At 37.2% G+C, this 19,521-nt stretch overlaps 1 protein-coding gene across 2 annotated transcripts in view; it reads right to left on the minus strand.

Annotated features, from left to right (window-relative positions):
* Positions 1-1,590: 1,590 nt before the first annotated feature.
* The window catches only part of CRBN (cereblon), a 48,083-nt gene continuing 30,152 nt past the window's right edge, over positions 1,591-19,521 (minus strand). For both annotated transcript variants that reach the window (XM_084633688.1, XM_084633687.1), the window contains exons 6-11: positions 16,214-16,276; positions 15,171-15,255; positions 14,286-14,401; positions 10,027-10,091; positions 8,588-8,719; positions 1,591-4,855 (exon numbers count right to left, since the gene is read on the minus strand). In XM_084633688.1, coding sequence (XP_084489814.1) covers positions 4,678-4,855; positions 8,588-8,719; positions 10,027-10,091; positions 14,286-14,401; positions 15,171-15,255; positions 16,214-16,276 — 639 coding nt within the window. In that variant the 3' untranslated portion in view covers positions 1,591-4,677. The remainder of the gene's footprint in view (positions 4,856-8,587; positions 8,720-10,026; positions 10,092-14,285; positions 14,402-15,170; positions 15,256-16,213; positions 16,277-19,521) is intronic.

A 19,521-nucleotide genomic window follows, 5' to 3' on the forward strand; every position in this document is an offset into this window, starting at 1 on the left:
CGAACCCCACCACTCCAGGCAGGGGAGGGACGCAAAGCCGAAACCCAAGGGCTTCAGCTTGTAACTGAGCCCTGATGCCCAGGACTGAAGCTGTTGGGTTTCGTCTCTGGCCCCGGGGAAGCTGGGCTCAGGCTTCAGCTGCGGCCCTAGGCAGTGGAGCTCAGGCTTTGGCCCCAGGAAGTCTAAACCAGCCCTGATGACCTCATTAAACGGGGTCGCGATCCACAGTTTGAGAACCCTGCCCGATATAATTTTGCCTCATCTTCCCTGGTCTTATCACATCCTCATTCCCCTCCTCTCTGCTAATTCTGCCAGGCTCAACATACCATTTGTCTGCCTTTCCCGTATTTGTCTCTGAGCCTTTTTCCACACAACTCCCCGTAGATGGCACACTTTTCCTGAACTTGTCATAGCTACCCTCTCCTCAAAACTCACTTCTTCCATGATGAAAAAAGAAAAGGAGTACTTGTGGCACCTTAGAGACTAACCAATTATGCCTCTCGAAAACTAGCTGCCTAAGTTATCTACTTATTTATCTAATCTCTCTGTTAATGAAGAATTTACTCATTTAAATGAAGATAAATGGTGGAACACTAGAAGAGAGGGAGATAAAAATTGGAATTGAAGCTAGGGATTGCTTGGGTGGGTGGAAGTAAAGGGCTTAGAGGGACCATCTTTCCAAAAAGGCAAAAGTGGGACCCATGTAGGAGCCCTGCCCGCAAGGCCCCACCTCTTCCCCCAACCTCCTGCCTCTCCTCTCCTCTTGAGGCCCTTCCCCCTGGCCAGGCCAGAAGCCAGAACCAGGCAGTGGTAAGAGCTGCCCAGGAACCTGGGCCGCTGTGGAGAGACCTGGACCCTCCACCTCCCCTGGGCAGCGGTCTGGCATGCTCAAGATGCTTGTGTCCCTGCCCCCTAGCGAGCACCGCCCATGGCAGATAGAGGGTCTGGGACTCCCCAAACCAACCTGGAAGGCTCTTGCTACTGCCCAGCTCCGGCTTTTGGCTTGCCCTGGGTGGGCCCTTTAGGGGAGGGGGGAAGGGAAGAGGAGCAAGGGCAGGGCCTCATGGTGAGGGGGGCTAAGGCAGCTGGGAAGAGGCTGGTGCTGCCCCAAGTCTCAGGCAGGCACTGGAGGGAATCTGAGCCAAATGCTGTCTGGAGTCATTCAGCCCAGGACCAGGACTTGAACTCTGCATTTCAGAACTGTCCCACCCAATTCAGGATGGGTGATCACCCTAAAAGGGCTGATGGGGGAGGGGAAGGGACTTTAGTGTTTCATTTAGCCCCCCCCCTTCAAAAACAAAACAAACAAACAAAAACCCAGTAGAATTACTGAGCCATGTGTGTACCATTTTGCTTATATATTGTTTGACTATCTTACATCTTTTGTCCTTCTTTGCCTTTCCAGTCTCCATGCTCTTTAAAGTGGAAACAGTGTCCTCTGTATTTTGGAACACACCTAGGGCATTTTGAATAACACCACAATCTAAATAATAATACAAAACAAAATGCTATCTTTCCTTCCCAGCCCAAGCACCACCCAAAAACATGATCCTAGGCATTTGTTTTGAAATATATTTGAAAGAGTTTTATTTTTCGTGAATGTTTGCAAGCAATGAGATTTTTTGAAAACTTGTTTAAAAAGGCAGACAAAGGAACAGTTAAAGAGAGCGTGTTACCCTACCTGCAACTTTACAAAGAAGTTTTAACAGTCAGATGAAAAACAGGTGGATGACCAAAATGTTTCATGTACAAAAATAGCATTATAAAATAAAATAAGAGATATAGAACTCCAGAACACTCTAGAACAGAAATAGCTACATGCAACAGAAAACATTTTATTATGGATCTGTTTATGCATCTAAATTTAACAGAAATTATTTTGAAATCTTGATATTTGTTAGTGAAATGGACTTTCAGATCAATGTGGTGTCTTAGTGCTACCGCAATAATGACTTTAAAAGAAGCAACTGAATGAAGCTGAAACAACTGTTTTCATGATGTTTACTGATTTGTTTAGTACTTGGTTCTCCGAAGTATGTAATCTCTGTATTTGAATAACTTACTGATAACAGCTGACAATCCTAACATTGTAGTAATTTTTCCTCAGAAAAGAAAACCTATTTTTCTAAGCATAGAAAATTCTAACTAATGTACAGAACCTTTTACAATTCTACATCCATACTATAAAAGTCCTACTGTACATATTAAGGATCCCTACAGTTGTAGTTTTTTAATGGCGAGGTGTCCCACAACAGAGTTTATCTTCTTTGCAATTAACCTGAATCACACGTTTTCAACTTAGAAAATGTCATGAACTTTGTAATGGCAAACATTACACAGAATTTTAGGTAGAGTGAAAAACAACAACATTAAGTTACTGCTAAATTAACTTCTTAGTGATCTCTATTATATTAGTTTTACATTTTTATATATGTACAATACCAAAAGTATGCTTATTTCATGCTAAAATATTGTCTCACAATGTTATTCTGATCTTTTTACTTGAGGCAAACTGATACAGACCTAGCCAAAAATAAAAGCACACTATTAGGTTTGATGATAGCCGAAGACAACATCCTTTTTGAAAAAAATCACTCACCACAATTCAGTGAATATTAACAGTGAATGACATGATTTTCAAAAGTGCTAGGCATCCACAAAGCTCAGTAATGTCAATAGGAACTTCAGGTGCTTAGTACCTTAGGAAAAAAAATATTCAAACTAAGTTAGAAAAAACACCTCAATATAATTTGAATGACTATAGTACAGATAATTCACAGACTCTTGCTCCTTTCAAACGAGTGCTTAACATTTAATCTTTTTGAAAGCTGATTCTAAAAATACAAATAAAATCTAGAATGCTCTAAGAAAATGAATCATCTTTCACCCTCTATTTGTTCAGAATTTTGTTTAAACTAATATTGCTTTTCACCGCTCACTGATAAGTTAAGAATGTTGCAGAATAAAGTAAAATTTGATTTTACAGATGTATATGTGATAACTAAAAACATCACAGAAGCACAGAGGTAGAAGGCTTCAAGGAATTAAACCTGAGTTACACCATCATTACTCTCTAGATATCTAACATAATAAAGTTTTCTAATACCCTTTCAGCATATAACATCTTGTATCACTTGAAAATCTTTTTTTGGCTTCAGTACAACACACCATGGCAACATCAGTAAAGTCAGTTACTTATCTCTTAAAGATATTTGTCCTTATTCCTTTACTGGAGTAACATATTAATGCTACATACAATAAACAAACATGGTATGTGAGGATGGATGAAGCATTTCATAAATATAATCTTAAACATTTTAGTATAATTTTTCTTTAACAATACAAGTAACCACACATACAGGATCTCTAAGATTTACTTTGAACAAATAAAGAGTGAACAGAAGAGGGGAATATATATATATATTTATAGGAGAAATCTGTCATCTTCAGATTCTACCATCAAAGTGCATTCTGAAAAAACAGCGAAAGCTGCACCCTTTTTGGCACCCTTTTCTGTAGCACAGTGTCTCATAAAAACAAACCTGCCTTTGATTTCTGCTTTATTTAGAAAAATTACTCCTTTATCAGGAAAGAATGATGATAAATGCACAGCCTTTCACTTATGATATGCAAACATAAAAAGCAGTAAAGGTATGCTGCCTCTCCCTAGTCAAAATACAGATGTGAGCAATTTCCAGTGTGAAGTATTTCACAGATTACATCACCAAACTTTAGGCACGTATACAAGGTAAATTAATTTCAGAGGGAAATTGTTTAAAAAAATGTAAAACTATTTAATTTTATTGACTGAAATTTACTAATGTATTATGGAAACAAATGACAATGTATTTTATGCACTGGAATCAACCTGTACATTTTATATTCATAATTTAGTTTTTATGCGATTGCTAATCAACATGTCAAACATGCTAAGTATATGAAATAACTGATAAGGACAAAACAAGTAATACAGGATTCCTTTAGAAAGGAATTTTATACAGTAGTTGCTTTAGCAGCAGATATCAGTAAGTGCTTGGCTTCTACCATTTACAGCATCGCTACAAGGATGACATTAACCAATGCAACATCAATCAGTACAGAGGTTTGGACCTGACACACTCTTTGATACTTGTTTAGGCAAATATTTGAAAAAGACTGTGTGAACGTGGAGTATTTCATATAATTGGAAACGAGGATTTCTCAGCAAAATATACTTGAAGTATACTAGTAGCCAATATCCCACAAACAAAATTTGATATTTACCATCATACATAAATTGTATGAATCAAATACTGTTTAATCGTGCTTTTTTTTTGCGTATCTTTTAACCTTACTTCAATTGCAGTAAACATCTTCTTAAATTATACAGTGGCAAGTTTGAGTAATCTGTTTCAGCATTTATCTGACATTCCTTGAATCAGATGCATTTTCTGGTCTCTCACTGTACTTCTCTTTCCAGTGTCAAATTTTAAGACACAACCTTCAATTCCCAGTATATCTGGAAACAACAGTACCTTGTCTGTGCACCAAACCCAAAATGTAATGATGCTTGTCTTTTTCTTTGCTTTCATTTAAAAAAAAAAAACGTATTTAAGCAAGCATCAGAAGCCGCATTGACCATGTTCAATTGAGAGATACTGGCGGCTGCTTATTCACTCCAAAAACAGGTTTACTAGATTACAGGCAAAGTAATGGTGTTCTATCGTGGCCTGATCCATCTTCTGGAATTCTAGGCAGGAGAGCAGATCGGGTCAATCCCCAGAATCTTTGAGGAGACAGATCTTTTTTAGCAGCTGTGAACTTCCACCCCATGTGATTCCCACAAATTCTGCACTGGGCTATAGTCCATGCATACCTAAAAAAAAAAAAATAAAGTGTTTTGGCAGGAGTCACATCATTCATGAGAACATTTTAATGGAACTGGAACAGTTAAATAACTCAGTAAGAAGAAAATATCAGTTTTAGTTTGGGATTTTCAAATGGGTTTATGGGATTCAGGGACCCAATTCTCATTGATTTTTCAACAGGGCTTGGGCACCAAACTCCCTAGGTCTCTTTGAAAATCTCAGCCTTTAACATTATTATATTGTCCACAAAAGTACAATAGTAAAAGCATTTTTATTTCACTATATATTTCAGTAATATGATTAATTATTGTGTGCCAATACAGGAGTATCAAAAATGCTTATCATAATAAACTTAAGACATAAGGGATGGTTTTAAGGATATATTTAAAGGAGAATGATTTTTCTGAGTTGCTGATGGATTTAATAAAGAATGAGGCATCTAGCTTGATAGAGCAATGGCTTCAAAAGGAAGAAAACCAAAATTCTACTGCCTCCAGAGGAGAAAATCTGAGAGTGAGAAGTAAGGACTAACTTCAGAACAGATAATATGAGTCACCAGATGCCTTCTGTGATGAATGCATGAAAGAAAAAAGATCCTCTGAGACAGAGGTTCTCAACCTCTTTCTTTCTGAGGCCTCCCCAACATGCTATAAAAACTCCAGGCCCACCTGTGCCACAATAACTGGTTTTCTTCATATAAAAGCCAAGTCCAGCGTTAGGGGGTAGCAAGCAGGACAACTGCCTAGGGCTCCATGCCACAGGGCCCCCCGCAAAGCTACATTGCTCAGGCTTCAGGCCTGGGTGATGGGGCTCAGGTCCCTGGGCTTCAGCCCCATGCTGTAGGCTTTGGCTTTCTGCCCTGGGCCCCAGCGAGTCTAATGCTGACCATGCTTGGAGGACCCCTGAAACCTGCTTACGGCCCCTCAGGGAGACCTGGACCCCTGGTTGAGAACCACTGCTCTGACAGATCAGTCAGTGAACTGGTTTTTCCATATATCCTGATGACCGCCCATCTACATCACTCACCACTGACAGGTGGACTTGTATTCAAAGGAGAAGCAGGCAGCAAAGTGAGAAATGGCAAATTTAAACGTGTGCAAATTAGTCAAGTACCCTGGAATGGCTATTGTGGTAGCTATCCATTTGTTTAAGTCAGCAAGTGAATGCAAAAACAGGGTCCAATTCCTTTAGGAGACAACAGATTACCATGGAGAGACAGACTGGTTAAAGGTGAGTTAAACTTGATGAGCAAATTATTTCTGATAGTATGGTACAGAAAGAAAGAGGCAGAAAACGATTTATGGATTAAAGTTAAGGACAGAGTTGTAGAACACAACCTACATTTCAAATTGTATGTGAATTATGACAAGCTTACAAGTGCAAGTTGTTGTTTTGTTTTGTTTTTAATTATTCTAAAATATGCTTGTCTATTCAAACCAAAAGCTTAAATGGTTCTGGGAGGGATGGGCGGCAACTTTAAGGGAACCTAAACTTCAGCTGGAAGAAAGGATCATAGTGGTTGCTTAAGAAAATAACAGATAAAGGACAGAAAAAAAAAACAAAAATTGCACCACACCCAAAATGTTATATCCCGAGGTTTTTTAGGGGAGAGCTCAGGACAAGGCTGTGGGTAATGGGGGGAACCCTTTGATGTAGGAATCCAATTACTCAGATGCAACTCTTACTGGTTGCAGAAGCTGAGATCAACCTTTCAAACACGTGCACTATCTAAAAGAATTCATTACTGTAATTTTATTTGAGAAATTGATCTGTATCACTTTACCTTACCAAGACTTGTTCTGTGGAATAACCTTTTGAAAATAAAAGTCCATGGATAAACCATGAACAATTCTGACTGCTCTAAATTTGTTCAGTTTCCCCTTTGATTCTTGGCAGGATCTGAGACAGTTCCTGCACCTGTACATTTTGTTTTCCTCCTTGCCCTCTATCTCCTTCAAGTTAGAAAAACAGGATTTATTCGCATCTTTCACCTGCTGAAGCGTACACACTTTTTAAGTGTTCGGAACTCAAATAGCTTCAAAATTAGGTTATTATTCCAGCAGTGCTACAGGTGCTAAAGAGTTTATTTAAAAAATGGTTCAGGAATAAACACCTTTGTTATTTTGAAAAGTAAGTACCTTACTTCCTCAAACAGCAGAATTATATCACTGCACATTTAAATCAGTCTCTGGATAAGATAATATTTCTATTTTTCGATTATTATTAAAGCATAGCTGACAGTTCGTGGATTTTTCTAAATATTCTATATAGGAACAATTCCACTTATGCATCACGTTTTCTGTATTTGCCTCTAAATCTTTTTATCACCAAAGATATCTGCAGAGAAACAATATGGCTTTTTTCAGAATTCATCTGTTTATGCTGTACAATTCCCTGTTTAAAATTTTTGTAGGGACAGCACTGGTCCCTACAGAAATAATTATAATATGCTTTCCATAAACTTGTCTATGTCATAGACAGAGAAACTCTTCGGAAATAAATATCCCACTTATATGCTCCAGAAGCTGGACTGTGTTTAAATATATTATTTAAAGTTTTCTATTTTATTTTAAAAGCTGGGTATTCAAAATCGCCAACCTACTTAAGAAGCTACTAGTCCAGTTATATGGTTTATATATGAGATTTTCCTCGTAATTTTTTTAGACAAGATGAGTAACACGACATGGTCTGAAATGATCAATATGCTAAATATTCTGCTTGGCATTTTGATTCAACTACACTTGTAGGGAGGGTGGTGATGAAGCATCAAAGATAAACGGAGGAGACTGAGGGAGAACAGAAGTAAATTACACTTAATCCTTTTCAGTGATCTATCAGATATTTGATAGTGAGGAATCAGTAGTCAGGATTAAAGTGTGCACCACTTAAAGTTTCTAATATGAATAAAATAAATACAAATCTATATATTTTAGTCCATGAAAGACAGAATTCCCAACTATAAGCAATATAAACAACCAAAATAGTTTAAAACAAGGTCCTCAGATTTGTAAATAATCTCTAGTCATAATGAGAGACTGTCACAGTTTACTATGTAGAAAGTTCTAGGGTTGGAGATTACATACCGAAGACAATTCAAACTGGGGATGGAGGGAGGGAGGGAAGAAGTAACAGTAGTATCATTCTGGAGACTGAAATGTTTTTAAAAAGAATGAAAGACATGATCCTACAGCTAACAGATTTTAAGGTGATAGTTAATGTCACCTGACACTTTAGTTGCTGGTTCTTTCGCCATCTGCATGAAAGATTGTAAGCCCTCTTGGGACAGAGTATCTATTTTACAATGAGGCCCTGATACCTACCTGACTGGGGTCACTTGGTACTACTACAATACAAATTATAACACTCCCTATTATATATAGTTATTTATCAAGATGCTGGTTGGGTAATTAAAAGAGAATTATTCAAAAACAACTTTTAAAACGTGGCAAAACGTATGCACAATTTTAAAGGTACAAGAGAATTTTCAATACGTTTTGTCTAACTTGTCCAATTTATTTTAGATTAAGAAGGAATACTAAATTTACTTTTTTCTTCATTTACAGTAGTTAAATTATCATTTTTAAGAGTTTAGAAAATAATGTAATGTCTGCTTCTCAGCGTTTGTAGGCCAGAATGCATTTAAATCAGAATTATAAATTTCTATTATTTGCTAATAAGATTTCTGAACTGTATTTTGTAATACTGGAGTACATTATTAGTAGAAAGAAATACTGTTTTACCCAGGAAACCAACTGTGCTCTGTAGAAGGTCGGCCACTCAGACTCAAGTTGCAGGCTTTGTACACTGTAAGGGTCTCATGGACATATCCATGAGGATTCACATATGCTGCCATGGGTCCACACAGGGATAAACTACAACGGATAAATAAGAGCCAGTTATGTACTTTGATAATTTCCCAAGACATATATCAAAAAGGAAAACAGGGCTGAAAAGTGTTCATAAAATTAAAACAACTCTAATTAGAAAATGAATAGAGGAAGGAAATTGCCAAATGCTTAAAAATATTTTGCATAAAAAGCAGTCTAATATGCTTGTAGACAAAATTTATTGAGTTACAGTATTAAAAGATGGAATAAAAATAGGTATGTGCACCTTCATTACATGAGAGAACATTACTTGCCTCCACTGAGTAAAAACTTACAACAAATAGCAACACTACTCATCCTCTTAATTCTGCCTTTAAAATTGAGCAGTCAGAAAAATAAGCATTTACCACACTAATGTCTCAATTTCAAAAAAGTAGTTAAAAAAGACATCCCACAAATGAACATAGCAGCAGCTAAGCGTTCCACAATCTATCGTTTAGATAATTACTATAGCTGCTTATCACACGGACAAAACAAAACAAAAAAAGCACTATGAAGAACCTTTGTTAAGCCAAGAAATCTTTTAACCTTCAAATCATCATAGGTGATAGACAGATATTAGTTATCCTGGGTGAAGCTGGAGACAAGGCCACCAGCAGTGGTAACTGTTTTCAAGAAATACTATATTGACATACCTATTAATAAGGACAATGGATAGGTCATACATATAAGAATGAATTGCCTACTACAACTCTTAGAATGATTTTTAGACTGTTTGACATCACGTCATATCCTATGATGCATGTCTTCCTTGCTTCATAACATACTAATAGCACATCTATGATACTCAAATCACATACAGTAATCTGAAATCAGTGCTTGTTAAAATGTGGAAGTATTATGCACAACTGAGATTTTTTTCCCTATTACTTCTGAATTAGGTTAATCAGATCCGAAATATTACAGTGATATACAAGAATTTAGACTCCAAAATTCACCCTAAGAGTACAACCCTACAGTGGCTGGATGCTGGGCCAGATAATATAACATGGACTTTCAAACTCCAACTTCTATTATTCTAAAGTCATCATAAATAACCCTTTTGTTAGATGTCTGTGGACTGGATGATGTCTGAGTTTATTTTATCTATATTGTTTTACACAGAGAATTTCCTGTGAATATTTATTGATCAGCTCAGAACAATCTCAGAAGAATAAAATGCAAAGAGAAAATGAGAGTTGTAGGAAGAGCAAAACTATTAATACATATCCAATTTTCATTTATTGTAATGTTGACAAAGTACAGGAATTGCATGTCTTCCAAAGAAGAGACTAAACTAATTAAAAACTCACCTGAATATTTCATTCTTAGTTGTTATTTCTGTGTCTTGACATTGTTTACAACAAAGAGATGTACACTTCAAAAGAAAAACAAATACACTATCATTAGGACAACTTTACTCACTTCTGCATGTTTGTCATCAAAGTAACATAATCACAAGCTTTTTTGTTTTTGTTTTTTAAAAGAAAAGGTCTCTGACTATGTAACTGTAATAAATTAGGAAAAGGACTATTCTTTCAAGAGCTTTTGAAAAACTAATACTTCTAGAGAAATAAAAAGATGTTGCTATTTAATATGTAACATAGAAAAGGAGGACAAGTATAAACATGAGCTTTTAATTTCGGCAAAATGTATTAAGTTCTGAAATACTGGGAAAGAGTGCTTTTAACTTCAAGAAAAAATATTTTTAAAATTAAATGGATTGATTCCCTCACCACCCTTCTTCCTATGACCCCTGTGAAGTACTGTAACAGATTAATCTACCACTTAAAATTACTAGAAAGTAAGCTGGAACAGAACAAAATTACTGACCTTTCCCAGAAACTAAACCTGTAAAAATCAGTTCATAATAATACTTTATTCCAGTATAAATTTTTGAGATATAAAATATTTCCTACCTTTTTTAAAAAAAGAATAATACTTTTGAAATTGTCAGTGAAACAATTTAATAAGTTTATGAAACAAAATGTTGTTTTAACAATATTCACTTAAAACAATTTATGTAAATCACAGTTCGTACTTTTGGTTCCAACTAAGTTCTGACCCCTATTCCTCATGTCCTGCTCACTTCAGCATGTTGCTCCTTTTGTTTCCTCTTACTTATGCCTTTTGGGGGGCTTTTTGGTGATGTGCACTATACCCTGAATGACTTCCCGCTAATAATGTGCCAACTGTCATTACTTTCCTTCCTGTTCCTCAACACCCACTTCTTTTTGCCTGACTTCCCCACCACTAACCCATTCCTGTGTGCCATCTTCTATTGTTCTTTCATTCTACTGCACTTATCTTAAAATTATCAGAATTTAAGCATCAGACATCACCCATATTCTCCTTTATTTTATTCTTTGTCCATCCTTCCCTTCTTTACCTGGTGTTTCAATCACTAGGACTGTCTGATTTATAATGTAAACTCTCTGGGGAAAGGAATCATGTATGTATTATTTCTGTATAGTGCTATGCACATTTTTAGCGCTATATAAATAAACTGTTTATCATAAGAGCAGTGCAAGTTTTATTCACAAAACGCATTACTAATACAATATATTTCACATGCATTAAGGCAATAGGCCAGATTCTGACCTCAGTTACAACACTAAATCAAAAATAAATCAAAATTTGGCTGATTCTGTATGTAATCAATTTAGTGGCCTTATATTATATATTACTCCAACAGTTAGAGAGATTTATATAATATATTTTTACAGCTGGATCTTCACATGTACACTCGTGTCCTATATTGTTGGGCAAGGAAAGACTATAGACTAAAGTCAATGCTATATATTTCATAAGGGCAGTTCAGGTCTCCTAGTCTCTTTTAGGATTTATAAAAAGATGTACCTAATGCAGTTTTTGGAATTGCATGAGTGTTAACATTAGAACATTTTATAATTTCAGCAACAGGAAAGGGGTGGCTAATCTCCTAAATGATTAGAGAAATCCTATCTGAAAATTTTCCCAATGCAGCCCTAAAAATCACAGAAATGTAGGGCTGGAAGGTATCATGGGAGATGATCTAGTCAATCCTCCCATGCTGTGGCAGACCAAGAATGCCTAGACCATCCCTTGCATAATGACAGGTTTCAGAGTAACAGCCGTGTTAGTCTGCATCCGATGAAGTGAGCTGTAGCTCACGAAAGCTTATGCTCAAATAAATTGGTTAGTCTCTAAGGTGCCACAAGTACTCCTTTCCTTTAGACCATCCCTGTTTGTGGAATCCCCATCACTGGAGGTTTTTAAGAACAGGTTAGACAACCTTTCTTGGTAACTTATTCCAGTATTTAACTATTATTATAGTTAAAGTTTTTCCTAATATTTAACCTAAATCTGCCTCGCTGCAGATTAAGCCCATTACTTCTTGTCCTATCTTCAGTGGACATGGAGAACAGTTGATCACCGTCCTCTTTATGACACCCTGATGAGCCATGGGCTCAAGGGAACTTTGACTTAACATATTTGAAAACTGTTATCAGGTCCCTCTCAGTCTTCCTCCTCAAGATTAAACGTACTCAGTTTTTTTTAACCTGTCCTCATAAGTCAGGTTTTTTTAAAGCTTTTATCATTTTTGTTGCTGTCTCCAATTTGTCCACATCTTTCCCAAACTGTGGCACCCAGAATTGGTCACAATACTTCACCTGAGGCCTCACCAGTGCCAGGTAGAGAAAAAAATTACCTCCCTTGTCTTACATATGATACTACTCTTAATATAACCCAGAATGATATTGGCAGTTTACACAACTGCAGCACATTATTGGCACATATTCAGTTTGTGATCCACTATAACCCTCAGATCCTTTTCTTTGAAGTATTACTGCATAGCCAGTTATTCCCCATATTGTAGTTGTAATTTTTCCTTCACAAGGGAAAGACTTTGCACTTGTCTTTACTGATTCATCTTGATTTCAAACCAATTTGTCAAGGTCATTTTGAATTCTAATGGTCTTCTCCAAAGTGCTTTCAACCGCCTCAGAATTTAGCCTCAGCCACAAGTTTATAAGCTTACTCTCCACCCCATTATCCAAGTCATTAATGAAAATATTGGCTAATACTGGCCCCAGGACAGAGCCCTGTGGGACTCCACTAGGTGCAGCCTCCCAGTTTCACAGAGAACTACTGATAACTACCCTTTGCGTATGGTCCTTCAACCAGAAATTACTCACCTTATAGTAATTTCATCTATATCACATACCTAGTTTGCTTATGAGAATGTCATGCTGAACCATGTCAGGAGCCTTACTGAAAATCAAGATATACTATAGCTACTGCTTCCCCACCAGTAACCCTTGTCAAAGAAGAAAATTAGGTTGGTCTGGCATGATTTGTTCTTGACAAATCCATGTTAGCTATTACTTATTACCCTATTTTCCCTAGTTGCTTACGATTTGATTGTTGAGTAATTTGTTCCACTTTCTAAGTTAGGCTGGTTGGTGTTTAATTTTCCAGGTCCTTTTTGTTCCCGTTTTAAAAGATAGGTACTACGTGTGTCTTTCTGCAGTCCTCTCGGACCTCACCCATCCTCCATGAGTTCTCAAAGATAATTGCTAATGGTTCCGATATTGCTTCAGTTAGTTCCTTAAGTACCCTAGCGTGAATTAAGTATCCTAGCCTGCTGCATTGAATATCTCTAACATCTAAACATTCTTTAACTAATTCTTTCCCTATTCTGGTTTGTGTTCCTTCCCCCTTGTTAATATTGACTCTGTTACACATCTGATCACCATTAACCTCTTTAGTGAAGACTGAAACACAATAGGCCTTAAATACCTCAGCTTTCTGTCATCTGTTATTAACTCTCCAATGCTCCTCTGTGCATTTCTCCTAGCTCTTTCATGTGAAGTTAGTACATGTACACTAGATTGACAGCCCATCTGGACACACAGCTATTGTAATTCCTGCGTTAGATAGTCTTGGTTAAGTTTTAGTTCCAGAAAACCCATGTAAAAGGGCAACAAAAGACAAGTTTTAAAGCATCTTGGAATCCTGCTGCTTATCAGGGTAGTAGATGTTTGAATGTAAAAATCCTTTTAGTCCAATATTTATATAGTCTTATCATTGTAGGGATATATCACACTTTAAAAAGCACCAAAATCCACTCCACTTATCATGGCACAGCAATATTTCATTAATGTATGTTTTACTGTAAATGCTTTCTGATTTTTGAAAGAATGGTACTAACTGCATCAGGCTTCTAGCACCATCTCTTGGCTGGCAATGTACAATGAAGTGTTGGAACATCATTTTAAAAATATGATTGTCATTCTTTCAAGATGAAAAAAAGCCAGCAAGTACTTTAGCGCTAGGGAAAAAAAGGATAAAATGCACTGCGAGTCTGCTGCTAAATATAATGGGCCAGCCACTATCAGTGGAGCACATATTCTATCAAAGTTAAAAATAAATAGGAAAAATAAAAAAAGTTCTAAAAAATACCACCTCTTAAAAAAAAAATTCTGCCATTTCCAAGTTATATTTTGTTATAGATTATACAAACTCTACTCTTATTACCTGGTGACACTAAATCAAAGCACCGTAAATTAAACATAAATAAGATACTTACTTTGTTCATAATATCTAATTCACACCGCAGTCGCTGAATAGCACTCCCTATTTTAAGCAGCTGAATACGTAACGAATCATCAATTGGCAGGCAAGCCGCAACTCTGTAAGAAAAATCTGGAGAAAAGCACCATGCCTGTTACAATGTAAGAAATAAAAAAATGAAATACAGATGCCTTTTATTCAGTTCTCTATGTCTGCACAATGCTTTTCTAAACAAGATTGTACTAGCAAAAATATACACTTTTCACACACCGTAACCAAGTGGCAATGTTGGCTCTAATATCAACGTTTGCTTAAGTGTTATCTCATGGGAAGGATAAGCATTTTCTGTGTGCATTCATTTCCGTAGGTCCCCCCCGCCAGATTTGTAAACAGAACAAAAACAAACCCAAACAATAGTCACACGTTTCAGTCTTGATATACTCAATTGAGTCTTATTTTTAAGAATTATATAAAAATCAGCTGCCTTTAACCAGACCTTGGAATTTATGCTGTCATAAGGTAATGGACTTTACTGTATTCATCCTTGTTCTTATGTCATCAAAAGCACCGTTAGACCACAGGACAAGCACAGGCCTGATATACTACTACAGTCCCATCTCATGGTCAGTCAGAAAATTCAAAAGCTGAACTTTCCAGCTTTAAAAATTAATTTCTAGCAGGTCAGGAAACAAGTGCTAAAAGTGTGTTGGAAAATTTTTGGTAAAGGTGCTTTGTTAATGGACTAGTATGTGCTTTCACTACACATAATCTCTTCCTAGTAGAAGTTGTGGGCTAGCCAGCAAGAAAAAAAAAAAAAAAAAAAAAGATCATTACCTTTAACAAAATACGAGGGGAGAAAATACAAATTTGCTGAAAACCAAGCAACATAATTTTATAATACCTATTGGATTTGATGGAAGAGATTCATCTTTAAGATTTTCATCCCACTCATGTAGTTGCCTCTTGACTCTTTCCATTAAGGTTTCCTTTCATTAGAAGAAAAGCGTAATTTAAATACACATTTTTTCCCCTTTAAAATAAAAGCAAAATGGGGAGTGAGCTATTGGCCTCTAGTGGACATTAGCTTTTAAAAAGCTTAGCACAAAGACAGTTTATCTATATGTCTACATATTTTAAGCTAATAAATTAAAAATCAGCCTAGGTTTCCCATCAGGCAAGGTGGGGATACTTCTCAGAAACAAGAGATCTGATCAGTTTTGGAAAATAAATTAACTACCTTTAAAGGATTTCTATGCTATGGTAGTATCAGGGTGGCTGGCAGCAGAACTGCCCCCCTCGCTCCCCTTGTGACCAGATGCATAGTCCACTTTCCCTCCACAGGACACAAGGAGTGAAATCCTGGCCTCACTGAAGTCAGTTTCAAAACTTCCTCTGACTGCAGTGGGACCACAAGATTTCACAGACGAGGTAATACACTAACAGCCAGGGCTGGTACTGCTAAAGTTCTTCACAGGATGCATATTCTGTTTTGCTTATAATGATTGTGGTAAAGATTGAGCAGACTTTATTGGGAGGGAGGGGAACAGCTGATTAAGGATTCTAAATGTGTATTTTTTTTGAACTACACTGAACCTTTCAGTACCGGATCAACTATTAGGGTAAGTCATATTTGGTGGGGATTCACGGTTTCTACTAAAGTCATGTACACAGACTATAAGGTAACAAATAAAAATCCAAGCTACTAATTTGGAAATAAAAACAAAAATTGTTATTGTGTTGAGTATTTCTGCAGCAAAATGTGTAAGTTTGTTGAAGATATTTTAAAATGTGTGTCATTTTGGCTAATGTTTTGAAAATGCCGCAGTCAGTACTTAAAAACACAAAATAAAAATAGATTATATGGTTTTGTGCTACTTAATAATGAAATACCCAAAAACATAAAATTGATTACAGATACCTGGGTAAAATCTGGTTTATACTTACAGCATCATATAAGGAGTAGAGCCACGGAGGCCAAGAAGTCAAACTAGCACAGTGAAACTTCCGCTGAAACAGAAAACGTAACATTTACTTTTGAATCATAACATTTCTGTAGATCTTGTTCAAACAGATATGGGGGAGAGAGAGGAGAAAATAATCTGGGAAGACATCTACTTATTTAAAAATGCCACGAATTGTCAATCAACATAACACCACTGGGGACTTGTTAGCACATTCAATCCAAAAAAATCTCAAAATATTTTGAAAATGCATGAAGATACACAGTACCCACATTGCAGATTTACAAATAAACAAACAAACAGAGATTAAATCTCATTTAATGACAAATAATCAACAAGCAGACGTGGCCTTTAAAGGTACATAATCACCTTCAAATCTAGTCAGTTTTATAAAAAGTTATCAGTAGTTTCAGGTAGTTTGCCTGTCCATTAGCCCACTGTTAATTTGTGTGGGTTTTACAATCACTTTTTTGTAGTTTAAACATATTTATCCCTCTCCTGTTGTAATGAATGATCCCCTCCAGCAATGGGGGGTAGGAGGGGAAACTGACTGACTACACAGGTTAAACAATGAAATTATTATAATGAAATGCACATGCAAACTAAAAAAAAAATTGAGAACAATGGGCCAGATAATTAGCTGGTGTAAACTGTCTCCCTTACTTCAAAAGAATACTTTTTAAAGAATTAGCAATGGTAAGTGTTGCTTGTAAAAACAGCAGGTAGAAGTACTCACATAGATGTTTGATTTTTAAGTTGCCAGTGTCCCCAAATGACAAGTTAAAACACACACACAAAAAATATCTGTGGACAAGCCAGAAACAGAATCCAGATCACCTGAGTCTCAGCTCAGTAGTAGTCTAGTAAGTAGATCCAAAGAGTGCTTCCTCATAGTAAAACAGTTGTTGAGTAAGGACATTTCATATTAAGTACAAAACTGTGATCAAGTCACAAGTCCATTGCTATCTAACTGAAGGAAAAATGAGTAACATTACTGAAGTGTCTGTTTTAAAATCAAATAATAGTTGCATTATTGATACCATGAGTGTGGTACAAGACCCTAAAAAACAAACAGAATATAGGTTTCAGAGTGGCATCAGCAAAAAAACTGAGGAGTACTTGTGGCGCTTTAGTGACTAACAAATTTATTTGGGCATAAGCTTTTGTGGGCTAAAACCCACTTCATTGGGTGCATGCAGTAGAAAATACAGTAGGACAGTGGTTCTACAATGGGAGCTGCTGGAAGCGGCGCGGGCTGAGGGAGCAGCGAACCGCGGCCACTGGGAGCCGCGATTGGCCAAACCTGCGGATGCAGCAGGTAAACAAACCGGCCCGGCCCGCCAGGGGCTTTCCCTGCGCAAGCGGCGGAACAAATTTGGGAACCACTGCAGTAGAAAGATATATATACACACACAGAGAACATGAAAAAAATGGGTGTTGCTACACCAACTGTAACGAGACCAATTAATTAAGGTGGGCTATTATCAGCAGGAGAAATAGATGTATATGTGTATATATATACACATACATATACACACACACACATATTTGGGCATAAGCTTTCATGGGCTAAAACCCACTTCATCAGATGCATGCAGTAGAAAATACAGTTGGACAATGATTCCCAAACTTGTTCCGCTGCTTGTGCGGGGAAAGCCCCTGGCGGACCGGGCCAGTTCGTTTACCTGCCCATACACACACACACACACACGCACACACGCGCGCGCAGTTTGAGATGTAGAACAAATCATAACCATAATGATTACAGTAAAATTCTACAAAAAGAAAAGGAGTACTTGTGGCATCTTAGAGACGAACAAATTTATTTGAGCTGTCAAGAGTGACCTGAGTTAGCGGAGTTGTTCTCAAATATGAAAACGAGTAACATGATCACTTGATTTCTGCTCTAAAGAAACAGCACTACGACATACAGAGTGGATTCAGAGAAACAGCATGAAAGGGAAAAGGCTCAGTGACATCATCTCTCTATGTTCAACCTGTCCAACAGTAACACACTTTTTTCAGTTGTTCAAAAAACAAATCAAATCTCTGTAGTGAACGCTTGTTTCAAAGAATTAACAAGAGAGTGAGAGAGATTAAGATATTAGCAATACTGAGGAAGACACAGGCTACTTCCTGGGAATTAATGATTCTCTATGAAAGCTGATGCCCCAACACAAAACAAGGACATCTATTATGACTGATTTCTGCAGTGAAAATGCTTTGGTCATTACACATTTAGGAACCTTTTATTGAGATACTGAACTCAAGTACACAAGACTGGCATTTTATTTTATTTCTTTATTTAAAGGAACTAGTGTGAGTGTCTTAACAGTTGCACCTACTGCAATGGTCTAGCTAAAAATCTGTCAGCATTTAAGTATAAGCCCTTATTTTCAGGGATATTACTAGGTCAAATAATCTTCCTTCAGAAATCTTGGCACGTGAAGGTACCAACGCAAGAATTCCTTGTTTGTTTTTATTCTAATAACTTGAAAACTTTATATTGTTCACTAGCATATGAGAAATGAGTACGGTGGGTCTCTGTCCATTTGCCAACAGACAGAGGTTTACACGCCAAAAAATAAACACCACAACCAGTCCTAACTGGTACCTTTGGCCTCGTCTACACTAGAAAGTTTGCTCGACACAAGCCACTTGCATCTACCTAGCTCTGCAAGTCTACATTTCACTTTGTCTTCATTAACATATGCTCTCTATTAAGCCAACAGAGTAACACCACCTGCCTGAGCAGTGTTGAGCCATGGTCAACATACTGAGGTCGATGCAGCATGAGTGTAAACATTGCCTTGCCTATGTTGACCCTGACAGTCCTTCCAGCAGCTGTCCCACAATCCCAGACACTAACTACTCTGGTCACAACTGTGACCTTCACTGCCCAGGGGTCATGAAGAACAGAAGCCAAAACCCCCTTTAAAACCACACAAATTTTTGAAATGCCTTTTCCTGATTGTCCATCGGGGCAAGCACATCTAGCAGCTATCTGTTGTTCGGTGCAGCTGCCCAGATGACCATGTCAGCTACATGTTCCAGACATTCTCCAGCTTGGAGCAGACAGGACATATTAGCCTTCTGGGCAAAGAGGCTGTGCAAGCATAGCTATAGTAACATGGACATCTATAAGCAGATTGCAGGGGGATGCAGGAGAAGGAGTACGACTGAGATCAGTACCAGTGCTGCGTGAAAAACAAAGGAACTGTGACAGGCATATCAGAAGAGGCCAACAGTCGATCCAGTGCTGAGCTACAGACCTGCTGCTTTTACAAAGAG

This window comes from Lepidochelys olivacea (genome assembly GCF_965140295.1).
Source record: "Lepidochelys olivacea isolate rLepOli2 genome assembly, chromosome: 7".
Lineage (NCBI taxonomy): Eukaryota > Metazoa > Chordata > Testudines > Cheloniidae > Lepidochelys > Lepidochelys olivacea.